At 39.9% G+C, this 25,836-nt stretch overlaps 1 protein-coding gene across 1 annotated transcript in view; it reads left to right on the top strand.

Moving 5' to 3' along the window:
* LOC139470055 (titin-like) overlaps positions 1 to 23,956 on the top strand; it is a 181,032-nt gene extending 157,076 nt beyond the window's left edge. The window contains exons 22-31 of the mRNA XM_071252343.1: positions 464 to 514; positions 2,188 to 2,221; positions 3,577 to 3,605; positions 3,886 to 3,918; positions 4,095 to 4,125; positions 19,753 to 19,838; positions 20,350 to 20,406; positions 21,974 to 22,018; positions 23,220 to 23,244; positions 23,419 to 23,956. Coding sequence (XP_071108444.1) covers positions 464 to 514; positions 2,188 to 2,221; positions 3,577 to 3,605; positions 3,886 to 3,918; positions 4,095 to 4,125; positions 19,753 to 19,838; positions 20,350 to 20,406; positions 21,974 to 22,018; positions 23,220 to 23,244; positions 23,419 to 23,956 — 929 coding nt within the window. The remainder of the gene's footprint in view (positions 1 to 463; positions 515 to 2,187; positions 2,222 to 3,576; positions 3,606 to 3,885; positions 3,919 to 4,094; positions 4,126 to 19,752; positions 19,839 to 20,349; positions 20,407 to 21,973; positions 22,019 to 23,219; positions 23,245 to 23,418) is intronic.
* The last annotated feature ends 1,880 nt before the right edge of the window (positions 23,957 to 25,836 follow it).

Here is a 25,836-nt window from a genome sequence, read left to right as displayed (position 1 = left end):
TTTATAACTGAACTTGCGTTAAATAAACACTGGACGTCTTTTATCGGTAACTGAATACAGTGCTATAAATTTCCATGTTACAATTTTCAAGGTGGGTTGCATCAAATATGATATATTAGTGAAATATATATCATTCTAACAGTGTATAAACAGTGAAATATTGTTGGTCAGGACCTCACTAATGCGTTTACAAAGCACATAACTGTATGCCAACAATTCTGTAATCAGTGTTTAAGACTCTAATTGGAACGGCGTCCTCCAGATTATGTGAGTTTCAATGCACATGTTCAACATTTTCTGAAAGTTAAATCCAACAGACATTTTGACTGTGAAAGGATGTCGGTGATTGTGAGGGTTGCTAAATATCATATCTTCAGTTTGGCGACCTTTTACCATGCGCATAATACACATGGTAAAGTATTTATGACCGCTTATGGAGCTGTTTGCATATTTTGTTTTGCAGGAACATTAGAGTTTTTTGACAAGGACAATAATCAACTGAATGGTGTTACGTGTAAGTAATTCATCATATGTTCCTTGCTATACGTTTGTCGTGGATTAACCATTCATGTGTCACTGGTATAATGTATTTCATTGTATGATAACCAACACCGTGGGGAATCCGGGTTAGAATAGGACCCGAGTAACCCATGCCGATGGTACGGGGCGACTGAACGGATCGGGTGGTCGGGCTGAATGACTTGGCTGATTGTGTGTCATCGTGTGCCGACAGCGTGGATCATACTATCGATCACTGGACTGTCCGGCCTCACTCCATTGTTTACAGGTCGCCGTCATATATCCCTTAAAGTGTTGTGTGCGAACAAAGAAGCACAAACATGAATAATAATCATAATTGAATTGTTTAACGTGCAATGTATAAAGAATTACATACATTATGTTTAAGCATATAGTTATGAGGTGATTACCAAGTTGCAACGCCAGATTAATCCAGAATTAGGTACGTACAAAACTGAATGGTGAAATCAGTAAATAACAACGCAAGATCAATGCATAATCAACAAATTATATTAGACGTACGGGATTATATATATGTGCAATCGGCCAAATATATTGCCACAGCAATACATAATAGGCCTCATTTCATAAGTCAGTGAACTCACGAATGTCTAGAATTCGTCACAGTTTAATGTCGTGAGTGAGGCACGTGCTCCGCTCTTGAATCCAGGAAACAATGGTGGAAGCAGGCAGAAAAGTCGGCGCTTTAAGGTAGGTATCCCGTCCACCCTGGGCAAGTAGACAGGTCGCAAGTAAGATCGTAGACGGCCTCTTATCATCCTCGTCCCGCTCTTATATAGTTTCTTTGTTGTGTGTTGTTTAACGCCGCACTCAGCAATATGCCAGCTATATGACGGTGGTCTGTAAATAATCGAGTCTGGACCAGACAGTCCAGTGATTGATATCATGAGCATCAATCCGCGCAACTGGGATATATGATGACATGCATCAATCAGGTCAGCGAGTCTGACCACCCGATCACGTTAGTAGTCTCTTACGACAAGCAAAGTCGCCTTTTACGGGAAGCATGGGTTGCTGAAGACCGAGGAGCAGAAGAAACTATTTACCTTTCAGTGGATTTTGTCACATGTTTGATTTTCACTTGAAAATGTCTTTAGTGACTGAAATTATATAATCATATAACTGGCGCTCAGCCAGCACTCATAGAATACTTCTACATGGTTATATATTTTTAAATATAACTTTTATAAACTTTGATGATTAAAAAAAAACATTTTTCACATAATACACATCTGCTAATGGGTAGTGTATATATCTTATCTTGGAAAATATATAATTTTGCCTTTTTCGGGGCAAATTTACATTTCAAACATGGTAGGGGACAGTCTTCATTGATCCAATTTATGTTTACACAAACATACCCAGCCACATATTACTTTTAACAACTGTTGCAATACTGACTGATGATTAAATAGACATACTCAAATTTAGTTCTTTCAAATTTCAATTACCAAATAAAAACTTTATTATTTACCTCACGAAACATCTCGAAAAATTCAGTAAGTCCCGGAAGTTAATCAACGTCTGTGAACAAGCTCCCCATAGCGGTGTTCTCTGTTCTGGGCGGATAACAAAGGTGTCAAGCGATGTGAAAGAGCTTGGACGTACAATATATGCTGTCACATAACAATATATTATTTGTTATAGGTATGTGCGACTTGATACGACGACATGAATGTCCGTAAGTATAATTTAATCGTTTCTATAACAGCCTACATACAGCAACATGTGGTAAATGAACCGGGTTTATCGTCGATTTGAACAGTATTTTAGCCAAATCAGTTGAGGCGTATCATGTTCAGAATTAAAAGGGAGGACTACCCAAAATGACACAGGTCGTAGACGCTTCCTACTGTGGTGACACTCACGATCACGAACCGATGTTCTTAATTGATACGCATTTGGGAATTTGGCGGATCCGGGCACGACTAAGGACGCACAGCGTCTTATCTGGATAACATTTGCCAGGTATCACACAATCATCACAAAGCAATGACAGCCACTCTGATTAACGTCTAGCAATATAGTTGCAACGACGTTTAGTAATTATAACAAGAAAACAGCGTTATCACTATCCCCCGCCATGGGGCACTGTAGATTATTTTTTGTTCATATAATAGTGAATATAAACTATAGAAAAGAGACATATAAAGCCTTACGAAGAGAAAGTCACTTGTGCCGCTTTATGCCATCATAAAAAAACTGAGTGCCGCTTTATGCCGTCATAAAAAAATGATTAAGTGTGAAATCAATACACACAAAAGGCCTTTCTCTGGAAAAAATAAATCAGTCTTGATACATATCACCTAGCTATATAGGTAAGGTAACTTGTCCCATTGCACACACAATGCCCAAAGTACAATAACATGGATCAAAGGCCATAAATCTGAAAAAGAAAACAGAAAACTACGGGACCAATTTTCGAACTCAGTCTTGGGAAGTATCTCTTAGATAAGCATGCAAACCTATATTCATGCAACTTTAGTTGATAATGAGAAAACTTGTCCCCATTTCACTCAGTATGCACTACTTTGAACAGCACAGAACAAAACAATTATTGACGGGACCAATTTCCGAACTCAGTTTTGACAAGTATCTCTTTGATAAGCATGCAAACTTTTATTCATGCTACTTCAGTAGTTAATGAGACAACTTGTCCCCATTTTACACAGTATGCACCACGTTGAAAAGCACGGAAAAAGGTCGATAACTCTGTAAACCATTTGACGGGACCATTTTCGAACTCAGCTTTGACAAGTATCTCTCAGATAAGCATGCAGGGATCAAGAGCCACAACTCTGTTAAAAATCAATTAACGACACCAATTTTCGAAGCCATAAGTGTGTCCCTGACTTAAATAGTTTTTCAGAAGATTTGTACTCTTTGAGAATCGGCCGAATGGACGGACGAACTTCGGACGTTCCTATGTTCCCGTCTATCTTCGTGGCGGGGATAATTACGTCAAATAAAGTATCATGATATTCTATGTGTTAATAGTATGTTGTTGAATAAATGACAAATGATTCTTTCACACAGAAATTCAATAAAGCCTGGACACATTAACGGTGAGTTACCAAGACTAGTATCAGGACAATATGCACGTACTGTCATTGTAAGCTAATAAGGAGTAGTTCCAACTGCCTTAAGTGCACACTACGAAAATAGTAATGAACACTTATGGTTCATTGTTCAACGTTCAGGTACACATATATAGTTCATGCTTAGCAAAGATATATTTTAATAATGAAAATATTTTTGCCGTAAACATTTAAGCTATTCCTTTGACGATACTCAGGGAGTCCTTATTTGGAGTCTTTGCAGTAAAGAATTCTGTTTGCATTCTAGCTGAAAGGAACAATCTGGGACCATCGTGTCAATGTAAGTATTATGATCGATTGATTTACACCTTTGATATCTTACAATCTGCCTCAACTTAATAAGTCAAGTTATCCGAAGTTCGTAGTGCCGATATTAGATCGTAGCTACCATAGTGTATTGCGACATAAAGGACTTCGAATTACAATGTTTAACTGACTTTACATTCTCTATTTCAGGCGCCCACACGCCACACTGCGACTGTAACAGGTAAGCAAAGGCCAATAAACAGAGAAGCATGCATACACACTTAAATGCTGCGATAAGTGAAACACTGTTCTAAATTACGATAAACGGAAACCCAATTCATTCGTACACGCACTGATTACACAAATAGGCCAATCAGTTACATACAATGTAAAAGGCTGACTGGATGATTGGACTTTAGAAGCAACACATGATATGAGGACTTAATGTTCCCCCTCTAAGAGCCCTTCTTGTGTAAAAGCATTATATATATACATTGTATCTATATTTATATTCATGTTTGAATTAATATATTTTGTAGATTAAACACAGGCTTGTTACATTCTATATGAATATGGTGTAATATATTCTCTGCATTGCTCTCAAACCTGTATATCAAACATGATCAAGCGGGCTGTAAATAATCGAATCTAGACCAGACAATCCAGTGATTGATATGATGAGCATCGATCCACGCAATTTGGATACGATGACATGCATCAACCAAGTCAGCGAGCCTGACCACCCGATCCCATTAGTCGACTCTTATGACAAGCAAAGTCGCCTTTTACGACAAACATGTTTTGCTGAAGATCTATTCTACCCCGGATATTTACGGGTCGGCCGTATTGGATTCATGACTTTCAGAGTGCATTTGGGTACAGGACTTCAAAAGCCTACTCCTCTGAAAGATTCTGCAAAGGAAACTTGAAAGTGACATTATGCTTCAACATCGTATGTTGCATCTCTTTTTGTTTGTTTTTGGGTAACGTCGCTTGGTGGCAACAATTGAATTTTAGGCATGCAAGATGCTTCGAGAAGATAATGAAAGAAGCGTTTGTATAGTATGAGGTTAACCCAGATTAATGTTTAATCTTTACATTGACACATGAGCCAAATGCAATCTTGCCTAATCTTCTGTAGTGGGTGTTACTTAATATCCCCAGCAACAATTTGGGAGGGGGATATAGGAACACGTCACCTGTTACTTCCTGAGTATAACTCAAAGACCGTTCAATATTTCTGGACCAAATGTTTCACAGATATCGGCCTAGCATTGAAATTGTGTTTCTATTGTATCTTTTTAAAATGTCTTTTCCTCGGTTTGAGTGGCAACAAATGGAACTAAAGGTAGGGTAGGGTTTGTTTCCACGTGATAACTTAAGGACTGTTCAATACTCCGGGGCCAAACCTATTGCAAAGATATCAGTCTAGACATGAACTGGTGCCTTTTGGTATTCAAGAATGTTTACATTTATATATATTTTTTCCAGTGCTAATTAGGAATATTGAAAAATATAATTATTGTTTCCCCCTTTTCAAAGACAACGACCTATGTTGTGAAATAAGTTGTAGTTATACGTTTGTTCATTACGATGGAATTTTAATGCAGGAAGCCATATTTTTCAAACCTGAGTGACGAAATCAAAACCGGAAGTACCAATAATTTTTCGCCTCATACTGAGCCATGGGACATTCTGGTTCAATGCAGGAAAAAGGTGTTTTCTAAATCGGATGTATCAATAATAGGGCTCTCTGGATTAAAATTCAAAGGCGGTAAGTATGTGTTTTCCGAACACAGTAGTGATGTGATCCAAAGTGGAAGTACTAATAACTTTCTTAAAAAGTAGGTGTAAAAGGTAGACTTTCTGGTTTTAACATCTAATAAGTAAGCATGTATTTTCCAAAGCCTGAAGTTACAGACGTCTGAATGTCTGAATGCTCTTTAAGCTAAAGCCAGGACTAATTTCTGTTCAAATGATAGACGGTTCAATACAAAGGGACGTATGTCAATGTATGTCAAACTTGATAATCCAACACGTACAAGTGTCGTTTCAGTCCAGAAACACCAGAAACTTCAACGCAGTTCAAGTAAATTTTAAACGTCAACGCCAGAGATCTCTATGTCTCTATGATCCAAAGAAACAGATTCCATTGGGCGTAAAATCAAAATAGCAGTGAAAATAATATGGAAGGATCAATGAAAATCAGTGTTGACACAATGGCCAGTTGTCTTCGAAAAGGATAATCATATTCCTATCCAACCGGTAGCACCCGCCGCTGACACAGAGTGCGTTAAAAGTATTATTTTGCTACATGACTCCGCACAGCAGTACTCTTGCCATGCGACGGGAAAATGTAAATGTAAAATGTAAATGTAATCAAGTGATGAACCAGGAATCCAGTTACTCGACAGCGCATTTACTGATTGTTGTTGAAACTAAGAACCATATGTTTATTTGGAATTACTTGCTGTGTACAAGTGCAGAGATAATGCTGCTTTTAAGTAATGAAAAACATGTTCAACTAATATGTTCGTTTTGCAAGTAAAAAGCGACAAACCTTACCATATTCATGAAAAACCTCTGTGAGTTTCCGACTATATGATGAGCATGTGTTTATGAATCACAATAAGATAGTGATGATATATAGCAGGTGTTCGCGAAAAGGTGAGCGTATCCTGACCCACTGGATGCACCCGTCACAAACACATACATAGGCAAATCAGTTGTTCACCTAAATAAACACGGGAACGTTTGTACCTCAAAACTTGTGAAGCTGGAGCTCCAGTACTATTGCTCGACACTGACTATTCGAAAGTTGACTATTGAAACGTTGAAGTGAGTTATTTCAGTAAATCTTTCTTTACCACAACAACAGCGGATGCTATCACAGAACAGTGGTTTCCGCAGAATTCAAAACTTATAGCCTTTTGATTAACTTCAAACTTGATTGTCGTCCCACACAGATGAGCGTTAATATCATTCAAGAGTATTAAACATCAAAGCATATGATGGCGCAATTAATGTCTCTATTTAAAATGTGTGTTACGCGGAGGTGCCAACATGTTTTTGATCGTCAGGGTCACGTACTTACAATGTGTGGAAAAAGGACAACCATCACTTACAAAAATCTTAAAATTCATCCTCATTTAAATATTTCGTTGAAGACGTCTGTTTACATTTACACCTATCTGATGCAGGGCATGATATCTATATCTAGATGGTAATGTCATTGTGCATGTGTATGTACAACACTAATGATCTTTTGAGTAAACCTCTCTCATGTCCGTTATAGTTAGGCGCACAACATATTATACGTTGCATTAGCATTTAATGTTTATTCCTCGAATCTTGCTTGTCTTGGTTCTGTCAATCCTGCGAAAGTTTGATGAAAAACATTTTTGACAATTCATAATACAAATTATACGGACATATTCTCTCACATACATACATATTTGATTAAATCGATGAGTTTCACCTTTTGTTCATATACCTGCATTGATACTTTGTAAGTTTGATGTCTAACACAGACATATTTTCTTCGGGTATGTGAGTGTGTTCCTTATTTAAGATTTAGCGTCGCATCCGCATTGATGAATGATTAATGACGGGAAATAAGTTTCAACCTGTAAATCACGAGCATCATTTCATAAATTTAGCAGATTAGCACTAGTATTATCATATAAGATTTAACAAATCTTCGATACAAATCGATCCATTAACAAGAAGCAATCCTACTGAGGCACACAGAGACGGTGCCCGAGTAGAACTACACAATCAGCATAGGTACTGTTAATTGTTTCCATTCTATGAAAGCATAGGGGATTCCTACATTTGAAACAGACGACGTTCAGATACACTACTGCCTAAAAGTTCATTCCCCTAACACGCGTTGAGAACGCGTGTAACACGCATGTGACACGGGTGCTCAACGGGTTGCACACGGGGTGAGCACCCGTTGGACACGGGTGTGCAACGGGTGTGCATCGCGTGTGCAACCCGTTGCACACGCGTGTAACACGGGACCGGGTTCCAGTTGAAGTTGACAAATTTATCAAATGAATAGTGAGATAAAACAAAACAGTGAGATGTGAAATTTGAGTTAATGAGCGGCCATTGAGCTGTGTTCACCAGACCGTAAATACAAGGTCGGCCTATCTTAATTAGTGTTCGGTTGCTAGACTTTTATGGCATGAACCATTCCACTAGGGTCCAGTCTAGCCATTGTGGCTAGCCGACAGTAGAACAGTAGTGAATTTAGATGCGAGTTTATTGCTAGGGGAACCCCCGTGTTGACATGATTGTCGCGGGTTGGTAAATGTTCGCCATTAATAAAATGATTGTTTGTGGATTGCGAACATATTCATTTGCCCACACGAGTCATTCCATTTGATTGCAAATATAACGTTTTTCGTTCGCCAAATTTATGCTTTAGACAGTACAATTATGATATAGCCGTCACCACTACTAATGTCTCATTATTTCACGTAGGAATATGTCCCATTTCCCCACACTCCACTTTCTGTGTTGTATTTTGAAAGAATAAATAAAAGAAGGTTTTGTGTGGGAAACTTTTATACTAATTATAAGAGGATGTTGTAAATGAATATGAACAGCCATGCTGTCTGACAGTTGATAGAATTTGAGATCTTCACAATCACCGGGTGTGACCATGTAGACAGAATCTCATAGGGTTTGTGATTTTTACATTGCCCAATGACCATAGTGAGTATTGCTGGGGATACCAAACGTAACAGTTTATTATTAGAGGTTGTGAGTACCTATACCACGTAGATAGGATATCTTTAGGATTTTAATCCTTCTTTGAGAGGCATTTAGAAGTTGGAGTTCTACGTTAGGAGAAGATTTATGGGTGACTTTAATCCTTTCTTTCTCTGTGGGTAATCCTTTCACGTTGATTGGAAGAAGTCACTCAACCAGGTCATGACAGGTCGTGCGTTTACTCACTAACTACTATGAGCGTTTTTGGCATGACATCTTTTCTTGTATAAACATAGAAACGATGCTCACTCACTCACTGTTAATCTTCTGCAGTTTGCTGGCAAAGTGGGGATAAACCTCAGTGTCAAAGACGATCAAACTTAGTTCGAATCCTTGTTTATATGTGACATCTCCCAAATGGGGACATTTTCATAAACTTGGCAAGTGATGATGAATTTTAATATTAATATTATTATAGTTTATGAAATTGTTAATAAAACTTTAATCAAATTGTGCTTCACTCTCACGAAAAATATATTGTCTGTGGGTAAATTTATATGTCACGTTACATCGGCATTTTTCAGTGATATTGGGACTACATGAAACATGGCTGGTTTTACATTTCTGATACAGGTGCTTGACTGACTGAGTAGTTCATGATTAATAAGATATGTTTAAATCAGTCAGGTTTGCAACAATAGATGAATAAGTTGATACATTTGGACCGCAGTTACCGATTAACAACTTAAGACATAGAGACAGGGAGGAGATATATAACCAAACCTATGATCCTGTTGAGACAGTTGACAGTTAGAACGTTGGATTAAATGACAGTAACTAATTTGAACATTCCCCAGTTATATCATAAAATACATCATAACTCATAACAGTCCGAGAGACAGCTTCCAGACATATACTAGTATTGAAGGGACAATCGCTTTTGACAGTTTAAAAATAAACTCACCTTAAGGTCCTTGGCAAGTCAAAACTTACCTCCCTGAGTATGTTTTTTAGGTTTTGACTATGCTTGTGGATTTCAGAGACAGACATGATTTGTTAGCTAGATGTTATTACAATAAGCGAAAATGTCTTAAAAGTCCACAGTTTGTTTAAAAGTACAAAAAGTGTGTTATAGATCTATCAACGTTTTCTTTTATTGAACATAATATTTGCACTATATTGCTGTAAGCTGTAAATAATCTAGCCTCCCCATGTACGTAACTTACATATATTTATGTATGACCAGAACAGCAAATAAAGTTCTGGTAGATAGGTACCTCGGAGATTTAAAGTGCGCTTTCCGACTTAAGCCTATCTCGCACACGGGGAAGCACTTATACTATTAGGGTAAAAAAGCGTAATGATTAAACAAAGAAGTGCAACACCCCCCCCCCCCCCCCCCCCCCCCCAAAAAAAAAAATTAAAAAAGAGAGTTAAGTTTAGTCCTTGTAGTAGTCTCTTGGTCAGCTTCTCATCCTGGGGGTCGGGATTCTTGTAGAGACTCTTGGCAAGGAGGGCGGCGGTATTGGCGACGAAGTGGTTTGAGGTCGGTACGCCACTACTCTGGAAGAAGTGGTACAAGTCAGTGTAGTTTGTGATGTCGTACTCGATGTCCTGTCCCCCCTTCTTGTGCACCATGACGAAAGGGACTCCTTGTTTGGCGTAGAGATATTCCTTTGGGGTGTTGATCTGGTCAATCTTGAGATCCGGCCGGGGCTTGTAGTGGTTGATCGGAATGTCTGATTTTTCCACTAGTAAATAAAGTTCTTTGGTATGACCTCTTTTATCCCTGCTGACGTTATCCTAATGTTCAATTTCAGTCTGCCTCACCAAGCGTAAGAAAGCATTGTACATGTTCTGATAAACCACACTGATGCAATTAAGCAAATGAATATTTGCTGTGGGCAAATATCTATTTTCTATACATATTTGTAGATATGAAGCATTCTAGTTAATTGTGGATACACTGGGCAGACAGAATTGTGTTTATTTCCAGGCCATCCTGATCGTCGTTTACTACTATAAGGTGTATGGTTGGAGGCAAGATCAAAGGCGCCGCACAGCATTTATTAGATAACAGACGGGGTCGTACGTTTCGCTTTGAACAACCACCCCACCTGTCTGTAGGAGTTATATAATCGGTGCGCAAATAACTGTGTCAAGTCCACTGCCGGGCTGATGCGGTAACAGTGTCAGCGATGAACATGAATGCTCAAATCATAGACCTGTAGCACTCACAAGTTGCTTAGCCAAAATATTTGAAAAGTGTATATTCAATTCTCTGATAACAGCAAATATAACCTTAGAAAAAGATTCAACATACAAACAATCAAATGTAGAACACAGACCTATGCTTATTATCATTTCTTCTGGATATGATCAACCTGCGGAACCCTCTATCCGATGAAGTAACTAATGCTCGCTCATTAAAAGAAATCAAATCCTTAATTAATCGTTCTGATGCAATTATTAATAATTTTGACTTCAAATATTTTCATAGATCACGCCAAATTGTCCACCGTCGCCTTTGGCTCGGCTGCAGTGACTTAAACGCTAATACGTTTAGACGACATGTATCAGACATACCAGACTGCACTTGTGGATATCACCTTGAAGATGCAATTCACTTTTTCTATAACTGTTAAAAAATACGATAATATCAGAAATACTGTGTATTTCTACACACATGGGTATGGTCTAAACATGATATTACATGGCAGTAGTTAAGCAGTTCTACAAACATGACTCTTCTTAAATCAGTTCATGACATCATTGTCAAAAGCAAAAGGTTTGAGTATGAAGATTTCTACAAAGGGCGCATGGTAATTAATTTCTTCAGCCTAAACAAACAGACAAATAACGGCGAAAGCTCATCGGATGTCGTTATTTGGAAATACCCCTGATTGTTACAGTTTGATAATAAAAAAGTATCCCTGAGTGAAAGCATTTGCGGATTTCGGATTGCGTGGATGATACAATTACTACTCCCTTGTTGTCATCCACATTTTCTGGTATAACCCTACACTTCTGTATTTGTCGTAATTCATTTGCTGCTCAGTTAATGAATTTATAACATGTATACTTAGTTGTAGCACCACTCAGATTACCGGATAAAGGTTCAACCTGGGGTAATTATTTAATCTAAATCCAGGTTTGAAGTGAGGTCGAATGTGAGTTATGCACGTGGCAGCCCAGCAAGAGATGTATGATCAGTTGCTTTACTTTTTTTGTAAATCAACTGATCATTCCCAAACATCAAAGGATCAACAGGAAATGCGTTGATTGATTAATTACTGTTATCTTGCACAGTGGATATGTCAAAAGTAAGTGTTTACATGTGAAGGTAGGGTTACTAAACCTAGGGAATACACTCATATCATGGCGTGAAGTACAGATGTAAAAACAACTTAATTTGTTCAGAGGGTAACCGATAATACACTGACTGGTTGTTCATTGTTATCTAACTCAATGTATGTTTTTAAGAACCGTGGACATTATAAAAATAGTTGTCACGTGGGCTTTCTCAGCTAACTTGGCACCTATGTGAAACAATTGAAACAAACTAAGTGATCAGTTAAGAAACAAACACGGGTTATAATATTCGATACATTTAAATAACGTTTAAAAACGATATATTTAAATATTTTAATATATTTCATATATATTCCAAATATTGTTTCCAAATAATTATTATTAAAGTATTTGATTCTCACATAGACATTTGACATCGAATAAGTATTTTTGTACAGCTGCAGACGCAATGGATATTGTTCCTTTATGTTGATATTCCCGGATACATTATAACTTTGGTAGGTTGTAATAATGATATTTGCATTTTGTTTTCATTCATTCGTTGCAGCTTTGAACAGAATCATTCTTGTTCCTTTCCGTTTGGTTGGGAAGTTTTTCGATGCGCAATAGACGTTGTTTTCACAAGTATTTTCTTTTGTAAGCGTGTATATGTTACAGTCAATGTGTAAAATATGATTCACTCAGGCAATTTATTAAATATCTAAATATTTCAGTCATTTTACAAATTGACTGATTAATCCATTCATTTATTTAACCGACAGACTATAAATGATAAAGACGACCAAAAGAGCTTAAACACATCACAATATATTAATTATGCTAAGAAAAGAAGCCAAACAATACAGAACTGTACTTGGTGATGATATTAAACATGAACAAATATTTGGAATTCGTTATCATATTCATTATAAAGATGGACATATTTTTCAGTTAATTTGTAAAATAAACTGAATATTTAGGCGTTTAATACATTTCCTTAGTGAAATCTGTTTACATTTTGAATGTAAACATATACACACGGTAAAATAAGCAATGTTCAGATGAAATATTTACTTTGTGTTGCAAGTCAAAATAGTGTACACGAAGATCGCACAATTACCAAGCAAGTGACTTATCAAAACTGCATCACCATTACCGATGCTCCCCACAAGTATACCTACATTTCAAAAACTGTATTTCATTTTTGTTGATCAGTGTGACCATACGTCCTTCTACTTTCAATAAAAATGTGCTTACGAATGGCGAGCACAGGTCGCGAACAAGTCTAGATTTCTGCTATATCATCCGGGTACTCACTGGGAAAATACAGTAATGCACAAGTAACAACTACTCCCGCGGAATTGCTTTAGATCAGTGCTCTTTTGTACGTTGAAATACTATATATTGTGATTGCCAAAATGATGTATCAAGGATCAAGTAGAAGATACATTGACCGATGCACTGGGAGTTTATTCAACAGACCGTGAAAATAACACTGCTGTATCTTATTATTTATTTTAGATGACGCAGTCAAAGCTCACTTCTCCTGGCGGCCATTATCGAACGGCCAGCTAAAACACAACCCCGCGCTTACGTCTACAGGTCTCTTCCTGTAGTACGGTAATTAGTATTCTCTCCCTCAAGTGTATCCTCAATGATATAACCCACCCTCATTAATTACATGCTGCTCTTTTCCAGCCTCACGGCTATGGAGCTGTGATAAAGAGTCCAAGTCATCATAAAGTAATTAGGGGCCAATAAAAACAATGCGCCGCCAAACCTCATACATATTATCACTGAAAGTCGTACTACAGACGGTTAATGTCAAATCACAATAAAAGCATTTCATTTGCAATAACATGTTCCAGGACCATGTATTCTCTTAACACCATCGGATTTAGAAGCAATGGTCGTATAAAACAAAACAGATCTATTTAATCACAACAGTATTCATGTTATTCCCACAAAATCACATAAAGAAAGGAGACATTAGCAAATACATGTGTATTATCATTTTTCGTCAGGATAACAAAATTTTCTCTCCTTGTTACCACCTCCAGGTTCAGCTTAACACGGGTCCTCCTTTGGTCAAAAGTTTGTTCCCCCTCTAATGAGTGTGTTACAAGCGCACCCAATCATGGTTCAATTGTAACGGGTGGATGGATCAAATGTAAGGAGCTGTTTAATATTGAAAATGCACTAAAATAGAACTATTGAACTGATTAACTTTGTTTGAACTCGAAACAAATGTACATTCATCATACACTGTCATCTGATTGACAGTTTCGACAAGTGAAGACTCCTTGTTTTGATGAACACCCTTCATGAGCCCAACATTTGCATGAAGAACATTGTACCCATTCTTCACCTGGACGACTATTCATGTCAGAATCACACTTAACGGGCTTCTTCCTTTGTTTACACGCCAGACGTTTTGGTACTGATTTTGTTTTTTTCTTTTCTTTTGCCTTTAGTTTCTCTTCTATCAAGATCCGTTTGATAGGCGTGTCAGTAAGGATTCGGGATATCTTTTCTTTTTTCCTTCCTTTTGTTGTTCACAGGGCTTTGCCTCAGGGAATGGCTTAACAGCTTCTGGTGAGAATTGAATCGGGGCTGAAGATTACAAGGACAGAATCATCAGAAGCAGCTGAAGTCCCAGGATCAGGATCACTAGGAACAGCTGAAGTCCCAGGTTCAGGATTATCGGAAGTAGCTGAAGTCTAAGGGACAGGATCATCGAACGCAGCTGAAGTCCCAGGGTCAGGATTATTGGAAACAGCTGAAGGCTTAGGGACAGGATCACCAGAAGCAGCTGATGTCTCAGGGACAGGATCATCGGAAGCAGCTGAAGTCCATGGGGAGAGATGATCGGAAGCAGCTGAATTCTCAGGGACAGGATCCTCGGAAGCAGCTGAAGTCTCAGGGACAGGATCATCGGAAGCAACTGAAATTACTGGGGAGAGATCATCGGAAGCAGCTGAACCCTAAGGGACAGGATCATCGAAAGCAGCTGAAGCCTCAGGGACAGGATCATCGGAGGCTGCTGAAGTCCCTGGGGAGAGATCATCGGTAGCACTTAAAGTCCCTGTGGATAGTTCATCGAAAGCAGCTGAAGTCTCAGGGACAGAATCATCGGAAGCAGCTGAAGTCTCAGGGACAGGATCATCGGACTCAGCTGAAGTCCCAGGGACAGGATCATCGGAAGCAGCTGAAGTCTCAGGGACAGGATCATCGGAAGCAGCTGAAGCCTCAGGGACAGGATCATCGGAAGCAGCTGAATTCTCAGGGACAGGATCATCAGAAGCAGCCCAAGCCTCAGGGACAGGGTCATCACCCATCGTGGCACCTAGAGGAGTAAGCACTGCATCACCACAGCTCGTGCATTGAGACACCTGATATAGGCATTCACATGCGTGAATGTCAGTACAGAGACCATAGAAGCCGTTCAGGATACAATCGAGTCATTCAGCTCTGAGACCACCTCTTTTGACACCTCACAGAGATGTTCACCGCATGTGTTGTTCACTTATGAGTCTCGCGTCACACCGGATTTGGCACGTTCTTGGTCGACGGGGTCATGTTACCTATCCGCGCCCAGTATATTTTCAATAACCCATCCAGTTTTTTCAAGCAGAGTGTCAAGCAATCCCTCAGGCAATATAAAAGACACTTTTTCGGCGACATGCTGCAAGGAATGCAACCAGGGGTGGCGATACTCATTGCTTTCACTTTGCGAAATGACCCATATCATTTTTATAGACCAAATATCCGATATCAGAATGACTATCAGTGAAGACAACATGCCTTCATTGGTTGTTCATTAACTTTAATATAATAAATAATTTCTTCATATTGTTTTTGTTCACTGTCATGGCCGTTTGAAACTGACTGTTCCCATATTTTATAAGCCTATAAACGGGAGTACAGTGTATGCTTTATGTCGAAATACTATATGTCCTCTATATAATTAAAGTACAGTCAAACACCGTAGTGTCGAAGCTGAAGTGACCAAAGTAAATACTGCGATGATCGACTCACAAAAACCTTTTAATGTAGTTGGCAAACGTTTTACAAAAATAATAAATAAAAGAATTATAGTAAGCTGACAAGCTGGCTATAGAAGGGGTTATAGTACCACCGAAAATATATTTAATTTGTCTGTTATTCAAAAGTACTTACCTAAGAAGAAAGGCCGTATGTATGTATTTTTTGTTGATTTTCCACACTTTCTGTTGTATTATGTATATAATGTTTTGAAGTCAATGTATTCGCAGCTACGTTCTTGTGAAAATACAAGTTACGGTTTAAGTGATTTCTGTGACTGCAGTTTTGGACCAAGACAGGGTTGTATGAAAAACCCTACATTAATTATTTTGTTTTTAAATGACCTTATTGAAATGATCAAACAGTCTGACTGCAGAGGTACATATTTTGGTAATCTTCTTGAAACTGTCACCACCTTATTATTTGCTGATGACATGGTAAATGTTGCAGACAGCGGGTATAGATTACAGCAACAAATCAATGTTTTATGTACGTTTTACAATAATTATGGCATGATAGTGAATAAACAAAATACTGAACAATGGAACCATGACGGGCATGTCTCGGTATCCATTTCACACCTACACCTAAAACATGCATACACTTGTCACTAGCTGAGTAAGCCACATTTTTGCTGTTCATGTTTATTAAACGTTATAAGATCAATGTGAATGCATCAATGTTCTTGTTCGACAGAATGATCGCACCTATATTGATCTACGCCTCTGAAAGTTCACGGTTGTCTGTCCAAGTGGTCCCACAAGTGGTCCCACAAGTGTTCAGTAGGGCTCATATCCGGGGAACATGGTTGAACATTGTGGTTGGCAAGGTAGTCTTGAACAATTCGAGCAGTATGTGGCCTTGCATTGACTTGCTGGTTAACTGCGCATGTTCACGTAAGAAAGGTTATACCGCCGGTTGAAGAAGCTCATGTTGACACCTTTGTGCATTTAGGTTACGATTTATATGGTCAATGGGCAAGTTTTCTTATCACAGCAAATTCCTTCCCATAGGATAACACCACCTCGTCCATTTGGGTAGTACTATTGACCACACCCAGGTGCCAGTCACTCGCCTCTTCTTCTGTTAACACAGATTTTGCCATCAGCAATGTGGATTAAGAATCGACGTTCGTCAATGAAAAGTAAACGCCGCTGCCAACGTCGAACAGTCCTTGCCCAACGCAACCGAGCTTGTCGATGTCTGAGGGTCAAACCAATTTCAGGCAGTGGACGATGTGACTGTGGATTGGCTGATACGGTGCCCAATTGCCGTTCCTGATGTTGACATCGCCGTCACGAACCTATCCAATCTCATGTTGATTGGATGGAGCTTCGTCACTTTTGTGACACATCAGAGAAGGAATTTGATGCTGTGACGTATCTGCGATATGCTCATAGTCAAGGTATCTCATGCTCCGTAGTTGCTGCCAAGAATCATTTTGCCCTACTGATAGCTACTCTCTCAACACGCAGACTCGAATTGCAAGCAGCTATGTTGGCACTCCGACTTTTGAATTCTTCAAACGACGAGATAAGAGCGTCTAGTGTTGTGGTGTCATGGGCAGACTCGAAAACAGTACTGCAGTACATGAACACTAGTATCAGGCAGCAGCATGAATTGGCATAATGTACCGTCATTAGAGAATCCAGCTGATTATTGCAAATCTCCGTTTCTTATCCCTAGAAGAACATCATGGATGTTGCATTTGAATCGCGAAAGGGTGCATTTAACACAGAAGGCATTTTGATAAATTCCAGAAGCAGTAAACTGCTGTCTTTATCTCCTATATATGATGGTAGACATCTTCACAATAGAAGTAAGGTTTCAAATCTTAATGCCCTGAAACTTAATTGCTCATGCAAGATCGTCACATGATGACAAGTCATGGAGGACCAGAACATGTGGTTTCAAATGTCAACCATATTGTCTGCATATTGAACTATCAGATTCTCTTGAGACTAAAGATTTGACTCTCCTCCTCATGAACTTCATCCGAATCACATGTATTGTGATAATGAAACAAACAGCCGAGGTGCGAAAAATGAACTGTGCGAGTGTCTTGAGAATCCTTGACAAATCACAGGCTTTGTGGCTGCTCACGACATTGAGTGGAATTTCACTGCTCCTCTGTGTGGACACTGTGGAGGAGTTTGTGAAAGACTTCTTGGATCAACTGCTACAGAAAAGTATGCATTCCATGCAAAAATTGACTTTTATGTAAGCCCCATGCATTTCACTACCCAAGAATGGGTATAAAAACATGTGCGTTAACAGGATTCCATATGCATTATTTAGCATCGTGCTAACAACAACCGCTCAGAAAAACAACAAAATTACGCAATTATTCAACATTAGGAAATACCACGCCTGTCCGAAAATGAGCGTCTGCGAGCCATTGGTATGCTTGAAGCAGGATCGAGTCAACGTGATGCTGCAAGACAATTAAACGTTCACATAAACACCATGGCAACGTTGGCAACAGACGAATGCAGTCAGCGACCATTCTCAGAGTGGCAGCCATGCGTAACCAATAACCGACAAGACAACTGGATTCGAACAACGCACCTACGAAATCGATTCCAGCCAGCAACAGTGACTGCAAGAAGCATCCCTGGCCTTCGACGAATATCTTCGCAAACCGTACGTCGCCGCCTCAGATGTGCAGGCATTCTCGCCAGAAGACCCGCCAGACGTCCCATTTTGACAGGAAACCACCTTCAAGCACGTCTACGCTGTATGGCCATGCAGTGGGGACGTTACATTTCACTGACGAGTCTCGTTTCCACCTCAGCCACAGCGATGGACGGATTCGAGTGTACCGACGTCGAGGTGAACGTTACGTCAATCATTGTGTCATGGAAGAAGATCGGTTCGGGGGCGGCAGCGTTATAGTATGGGGTGGGATTACAGGAAGACAGAGGACCCGTTTGATAGTGGTAGAGGGAAATCTCAATGGACAGCGCTACCTCGACGAGTTCTTCGGCCCTGTTGTTCTACCGTTTTTGCGTCGTCATGGCCCACGCATTACCTTTCAACATAATAACGCCCGGCCTCATATTGCTCGACTTGTTCGGGATTCTCTTCTACAAAACAACGTGAATGTCATCCCCTGGCCGGCTTGCTCCTCTGATCTCTCACCAATCGAGCACCGTTGGGATGAGATGGATCGGCTCCTTCGACGTCAACCACGTGTTCCACAGACACTCCAGGAGCTTCGAAACATGCTCCAGCAAATATGGACAGATATCCCACAGGACTTTGTGCAACGCCTGGTCCACTCCATGAGACGAAGATGTGTTGCTTGCATCGTAACCAGAGGTGGACACACACGCTCCTGATTTGTAAATTGACATTTTGGCATATTCATGTTTTTTTATGTTATCACGCATTTTCTAATGTCAGTGTGGCAAATTAAAACCATTTGAACACTTCCAGGAGTCTTTTATCTGTTGCAAACCGAAATTTCGTAAAAAAACATAACTTAGCATTGAATCTTATTCAATGTCACTGGAACTTTTGTTGTTCAGTTTAGGAATACTAATCCAATCTTACCATCCACCGCAGATGGATCGGAGATAAACCCAATTCTTCTGTCAGAGATCTACTTCTGGTTGTTAGTGACAACTGTCCCAAAGGCCAGTGGGACCTTGAAAGAATACACAATTATTAACCACTTTCTAAATCTTGTGTTCTCGTATTGACAATGCAAAGTAAATGGGTCCATCTCAGTGTTCTCAATGGAAGCAAGTATTGGTAGCACAGATGTTATTTTCAGCTACATTACGAGTCTGTTTTCTTATTGGTATAGTCAAAACCAAAGCCCCACATCATCGCTGCCACCACTATCGACAAACAAACCAACAAACCGACCTCCAGAACAGTTAGAGACCATAGGTAAGAAAGAATTACCAGAACAAGACTGCTGGACTCTCCGACTTCAGTGCGCCGAACGCCAAGTACTTTTACTCAGTAATGTATGTTATCCCCTCCACAAAGTTGGGGTAGGTTGGGGGAAATATGGATGAGTGTTGTCCGTCAAAAGACCGTTCAATATTTGTTGATAACAATTTACTCAGCCTTGCCATGTACTGGGGCCCTTTGTTGTTTAACAAAATGAAATTTGTAATATATATTCCATAGAATGAAAACGAGAGTGTATGCAATGATACCAATCATCGACTCGTGGTAAGATTCTTGTTGTAATTATTTCTGTTCCTCGTTTAATGCGACAACAATCACCCTCACGATAAACAACTGGGAATGTCATGATTAACATCTGATGGACTACTTGCCTGATAAAGGTACTGATACCTGCATTGAAAGAATGTATTTAAATAAATAAGTCAGCCTAGTCTGCTGGTACTGGCGGTTTTTTTTTACGTATTTATAATTTGTTCAATTGCAGTACGGATGCCTTCAACTTCCTACACAGATACAAGTGATGAGGAAGAGCACCATGATTGTGAGTAGAGATTTTGTATAATATCCTTAGTCATTACACGTGATTTCGGATCACTTGCGGATAACTTAGCAAACAATGACGACATGTGTCAAAACTTCAAGTAAAGATGATATGATCAAGCTTTTTTTGACAAATGCTCTTTAACAATAGAAACGCACAGGTGCTTAGACATGCATAATATATGAAACATTTTAGAAAGCACAGGCGTACGATATCTGAAACATATACAATAATATTCCATCTGGTATCAAATTAATAATGTCATTGTGAGAATCATCAAAACGCAGTGACGACCTAAGCATTCCCCAAACGTAATAACACAAAAATGTAACGCCATGTCAAAACCCCGGGATCGGTGCACGTGAAACATGAATAGGTAGGTCTATAAACGTGCTGAGTTCTCGATTGGGTTACGAAAAAAACGTCTGTCAGGAACTATTCAGTCCCAATTAACTGTAGCATAACTCATTACGAACGAAACGAAGTCGTCGAATGATTGGGGCAGGAGAATCACATTTGATGTATTCAACATATCCCTGATAATATTCTTCAGAATTTCGTACGAGTACAAGAGCATGGTACGTCATGTGATCAACATAAGGTTACAACAATTGTAGTTCTAAAATCGTTTTGTGGAACGAGGCCAAGGACCGCTTCAAATGGCTACCTCATTTGCGGCCAAAGTGTAAAAGAGCATTATCCATAACAACAGCAATTCCAGTACTGTAAGGATATCTGACCAAACAGCGTGGAACCACAATCGTGAGGTAGATCTCAGAGTCGGAAGACAGATGTGTTGTTTTGAAGTAATATTGTGTTATGTACTGCCAGTTTGGTTCAGTGACAAGTCAGGATTAAAGATGAAACACTATACAACCTCATTATGATTGGGGAACGTATTAATGCCTTACAACGCGACAATGCCAGCCACGTGCAACAACACAATGGAACAGGTCGTCCCATGGTCCTTTGTAAGACGAGTTGAATTGACGTCGTCCTGATTCACAGACATTGCCACAACTTGCCCATGCAAAGTATCTGGAATGTTCATACTGTACCAGGGGCGGTCGGGTAGCCTAGTGGTTAAAGCGTTCGCGCGACACGCCGAAGACCCGGGTTCGATTCCCGACATTGGTACAATGTGTGAAGCCCATTTCTGGTGTCCCCCGCCGTGATATTGCTGGAATATTGCTAAAAGCGGCGTAAAACCATACTCACTCACTCACTCACTCATACTGTACCTATTTCTATAAAGATCTGGACAAGATCATGTAGTGCCAGTATTAGGCCATTGTGTCCTAGAATAAAAGTGTCACTCCTTAAACTCTTTTTTATGCAATGGACATTTGCATGAAAAAGGGGTTTATCATGATTACATACAATAGGAGAAACAGTTTCAATGCATGTTAGAATGTTCATCATAATATGGATTGGGGTACTGTCACTGCTTTCACGTGTCATGAAGGTAATGTTATAAATCAGTCCGATATCTCATGATTTTCTTGTGATTTCATGAGATTTTGTTATACTAAACAGAAATGTATTATCCCTTTGTATTCGTTGACAGATGCCGATATACATACAGAAGATGAAACCAGCAGAGAGTGTATCTGTAAGTTATTAAGTTATGCAACAGAGTACACAGTGCAAGCAGTTTCACACGCACTCACACTCAAAACATACACATACCCACACGCGCGCAAACTAGAACAAACAGTTTCTAAACCACACAAACACACACTTACACACTCAAGCGCGTGCGCGACACACACACAGGTACATGACAAACGCATATGACATTGCATGTGCCCGAACTAGCACACACACACACAAACACACAGACACGGCATAATATCAGTCGCAACTACAGTCCGTTTGACTTCAAATGAGAACGATGAATTGCAAAATAACTCGAAATCCAGAAAAGTGTATGAAACATCAATACGGTACTTGACCATGAATACCCAGTACCCAACAAAATCTGAATTTTGTTTATTTTAAGACCTATGACGGATGAAGTTCTTTAAGAAACTATCATGCAATTTTGTATAGAAATGTGTACATGACACGTAGGGGGACAAACCGTGGAAGGAACAGCGCAAGCACGCATGCACAGCACGTCCTATTGTAGGGGAAATGACAGAGCGTTAGAGGGGCCGTCTCATGATAATTTCAGTCGCAATCTGATTCGCTCATGCCAAAGATCTCGTCGTCGGAACTGCTGGTGCCTGAACAGTTTCTAAAGTTCACCTACATTCACTATGACACATGCGCGACACACACACAGTCACATGACACACGCACATGACATGGCATGTGCCCGAACTCGCACAAACGGTTTCTCAAACACCACACACACACACACACACACACACACACATACACATTGCATGGCATAAAATAAGGCTCAACTAGTACACACACACTAAGACACTCAAGCGCGCGCTTGACACGCACAACACATATGACACTGCATGGGTCCGGATTAGTACTCTCTCTATCTCTCCGTATCTCTCAGGCACGCACGCACAAGCACACACACATATGTATATGACATACATGTATGTTGGTTAGCTGGCTGGTTGTTTTACGCCGTATTCAGCAATATTCTAGCTATATGGCGGTGGTCTGGACCAGACAATCCAGTAATTGATATCATGAGCATCGATCCACGCAATTGGGATCAATGACATGCTTCAATGATGTCTGCAGCGAGCCTGATCACTCGATCCCGTCAGCCTCTATGTAAATGACATACGTAATAACCAATTGTTAAATTACAAGTGATTTTTATAAATGCCTTCCTGTTTCAGGCAGCGACCCGTCAAGATGTGAATGGTAAATGATTTCTTATCAATAATATATTTAAAAGAATAAATTATTTGATCTTGTACGAAAATTATCGCAATGAAATAATTAAAAATGTTGACTGCAGTGGAAACAAAAACTCACACATAAACACTTAATAGCAACGACGCGTATTTCTAATGTGATTCTGCTTTGTTATAACAGTGATTCTGCATATGAAAAGATCGAATATGAAAAAAGAAGACAGAGGAGTTACTCAAGCGGAAGAATGACATCTACCCGTCATGGAGACACCACTGACCCCAAAATGGCAAGCGATAACGTTACCAGTCTTGATCTGATGCCACCTATCCAAGTTGATACTCCAAGAGGAAGGAGCCCTTTCACGGAAAATGGTACTGCGGGCCCTTCAAGTAGTGGACTCAGTAAGGTACGCAAGAGATCAAAGCCCCGGAAACAACCCACAGCTCAGAATGATTCGACAGGCTTGGATTCTGATGACCGATACACAACTATTTCTTCTGTTTCGGAAGGAAGACCGATGCAAAACACGATGCCCACTGATGCTGATGTGTTTAACGCAATCAATGGCAGCGATCCGCAGACAAAGAAGGATGGTGGAAAGAAGAAAAGAATCAGATCTAAATCGAGTGATCACAACAGACAGATAGATGCCCAATCCAAATATCCCTTGCTGTATGATACGCGAACCTTTAGAGCCAAGGAGGACTCACGTCACTGATTCACATCCATATAAGACGATGTCCAAAAAATGTATAGGGTTTTTTTCGGGCAAATTATAAATGCATCCGAAAGTGAAACAAATGATTATATTTTGGGAACTAATGAAACCGAAACCTAATACGGAAATGCCAAACATGGACGATATGTCAAGCTTAAGATAAACATCCTTCACATATGACACGAAACCGTTTGAAAGGTACTATGCAGATACTATGCAAGTATGTCAAGACATCATGAGTGTCATGATCAACTTATGCTTGTTTCCTAGGTCTTCCGATCTGCTGTAACATGACATTACGCGCATCTCTCAACATCAGAAGATTAAAGATTGTGAACGTTTTATTATTAATTTGACACAATATGTACAACTGACAGAAAATGAGGGAACAAGGATTTTAATGCAGCTAAATGTACATCTACAATACCAAAGGCGTTGCATCTCAACGCAAAATAAAATCACAATATAGTTTCACAACATGCATAAAAGAGGATGTGATGCATGGTGCAAACAGAAGCCAAACTGTGTGCACATATAGGGGAACTCACAATCACTGATGCAATTGAGCTAGGAACACACTTAAAACTTTCTTTGGGACAATATCTCAATGAACTGACAAAATGGCGAATTGTGGGTACGAAAGAGGGGGACGTCAACATCCAAAGTTGCCCGAATCAAAAGATGTAAGTTCTGGACTGTGGGGCAAATACCATAAAACAGATAGGGTTGCAATGAGACCTGGGCGTGGCAGGCCTAAAACATGACACCACGAAAAGATAATCTCATTTCACTACGTAATAGAGACATATTTACTCGAGGGGTTGTGCACTAATGGCCTTGGACCTTTTTTCTCAGACGAATCAATGGTTTTGCCTCCGATTCACAGACAGGCAAACTGATTTGATTATTGTGAGGGGACATTTGACTTGCCAGCGATATGCTGACGAAATTTTAAGCCGTGGCATTGTTTAATTGGCTAGAATTATCACTGGAAAATTTACTTTGCTTAGGGGACATGAGGCTATCTGGCAGCTCAAAACCAGAGTGTCTCGCCAGCCTTGGCTGGTTGCCAAAACATTCCTGCTGCCATACGGCTTTACCCATTCATGGTAAAGGCAGAAGGAAATATGAAGTCGTAAGGCAGTATGAGGTTGTCCTCAAAACCCTTCATTCAGCTCTTTCCATGTTTCTGATACAAACCAAAATTGGATTTTGCCTTCCTCTTGTATCTATTAGTTGGTGGGGGTGGGGTGCTGGGTTGATTTGATGCATAGGCAACAGCTGACCCTCCACTTAAAGCTGCCCAGCATCACCCCTGACTGACTGCGCAGCCCAGGAAGCTTGAGCCTACCAGTGATAAGCCTAGCTGATTGGCATAGAATATGGCACTGGGGGTGCTTCCGATGTTGGGAAGGTTCAATGCGTTGTGCTCTGTCCAGCCTGGCCCATGGACTGTTAACTTTTCACCAGATAGGACAACGCAGTGGTAAGAAAGAAACGCATGAAGCCAGCTCTTTGGTTGGGCTGCTGGACAGTTTGCACCATGATGCCCGGATTGTCAGGGGCCCGGATTGTCAGATGCTTGATGTATGCAAGATTATCAACAGTGAACTACGAAGAGTGGCGTCAGCTTTTTATGTCAACGACTCAATGCTCAGAATGATAGGAACTGGCAAGAATAGAATGGAGAGACTTCTGATCCTCAAAAGTCTCGCAGAATTCAAACTCAATCCCAACAAGAAGACCCTGCATGCTCTCACACCAGACGGAAACAAATAACAGTAAACAGCATTGATATGCGCGAATTACTCCTTGCTGCATGTTTGCAAGGGTTATAAATTATCAACTGATGATGGGATCTTCCAAGATGTGAACAACAG

The sequence above is a fragment of the Haliotis cracherodii genome, unplaced genomic scaffold, assembly GCF_022045235.1.
Source record: "Haliotis cracherodii isolate W230 unplaced genomic scaffold, xgHalCrac1.p SCAF_20, whole genome shotgun sequence".
Taxonomy (NCBI): domain Eukaryota; kingdom Metazoa; phylum Mollusca; class Gastropoda; order Lepetellida; family Haliotidae; genus Haliotis; species Haliotis cracherodii.
Note: the sequence above shows the minus strand (reverse complement) of the source record. Positions and strands in the feature narration are given on the sequence as shown.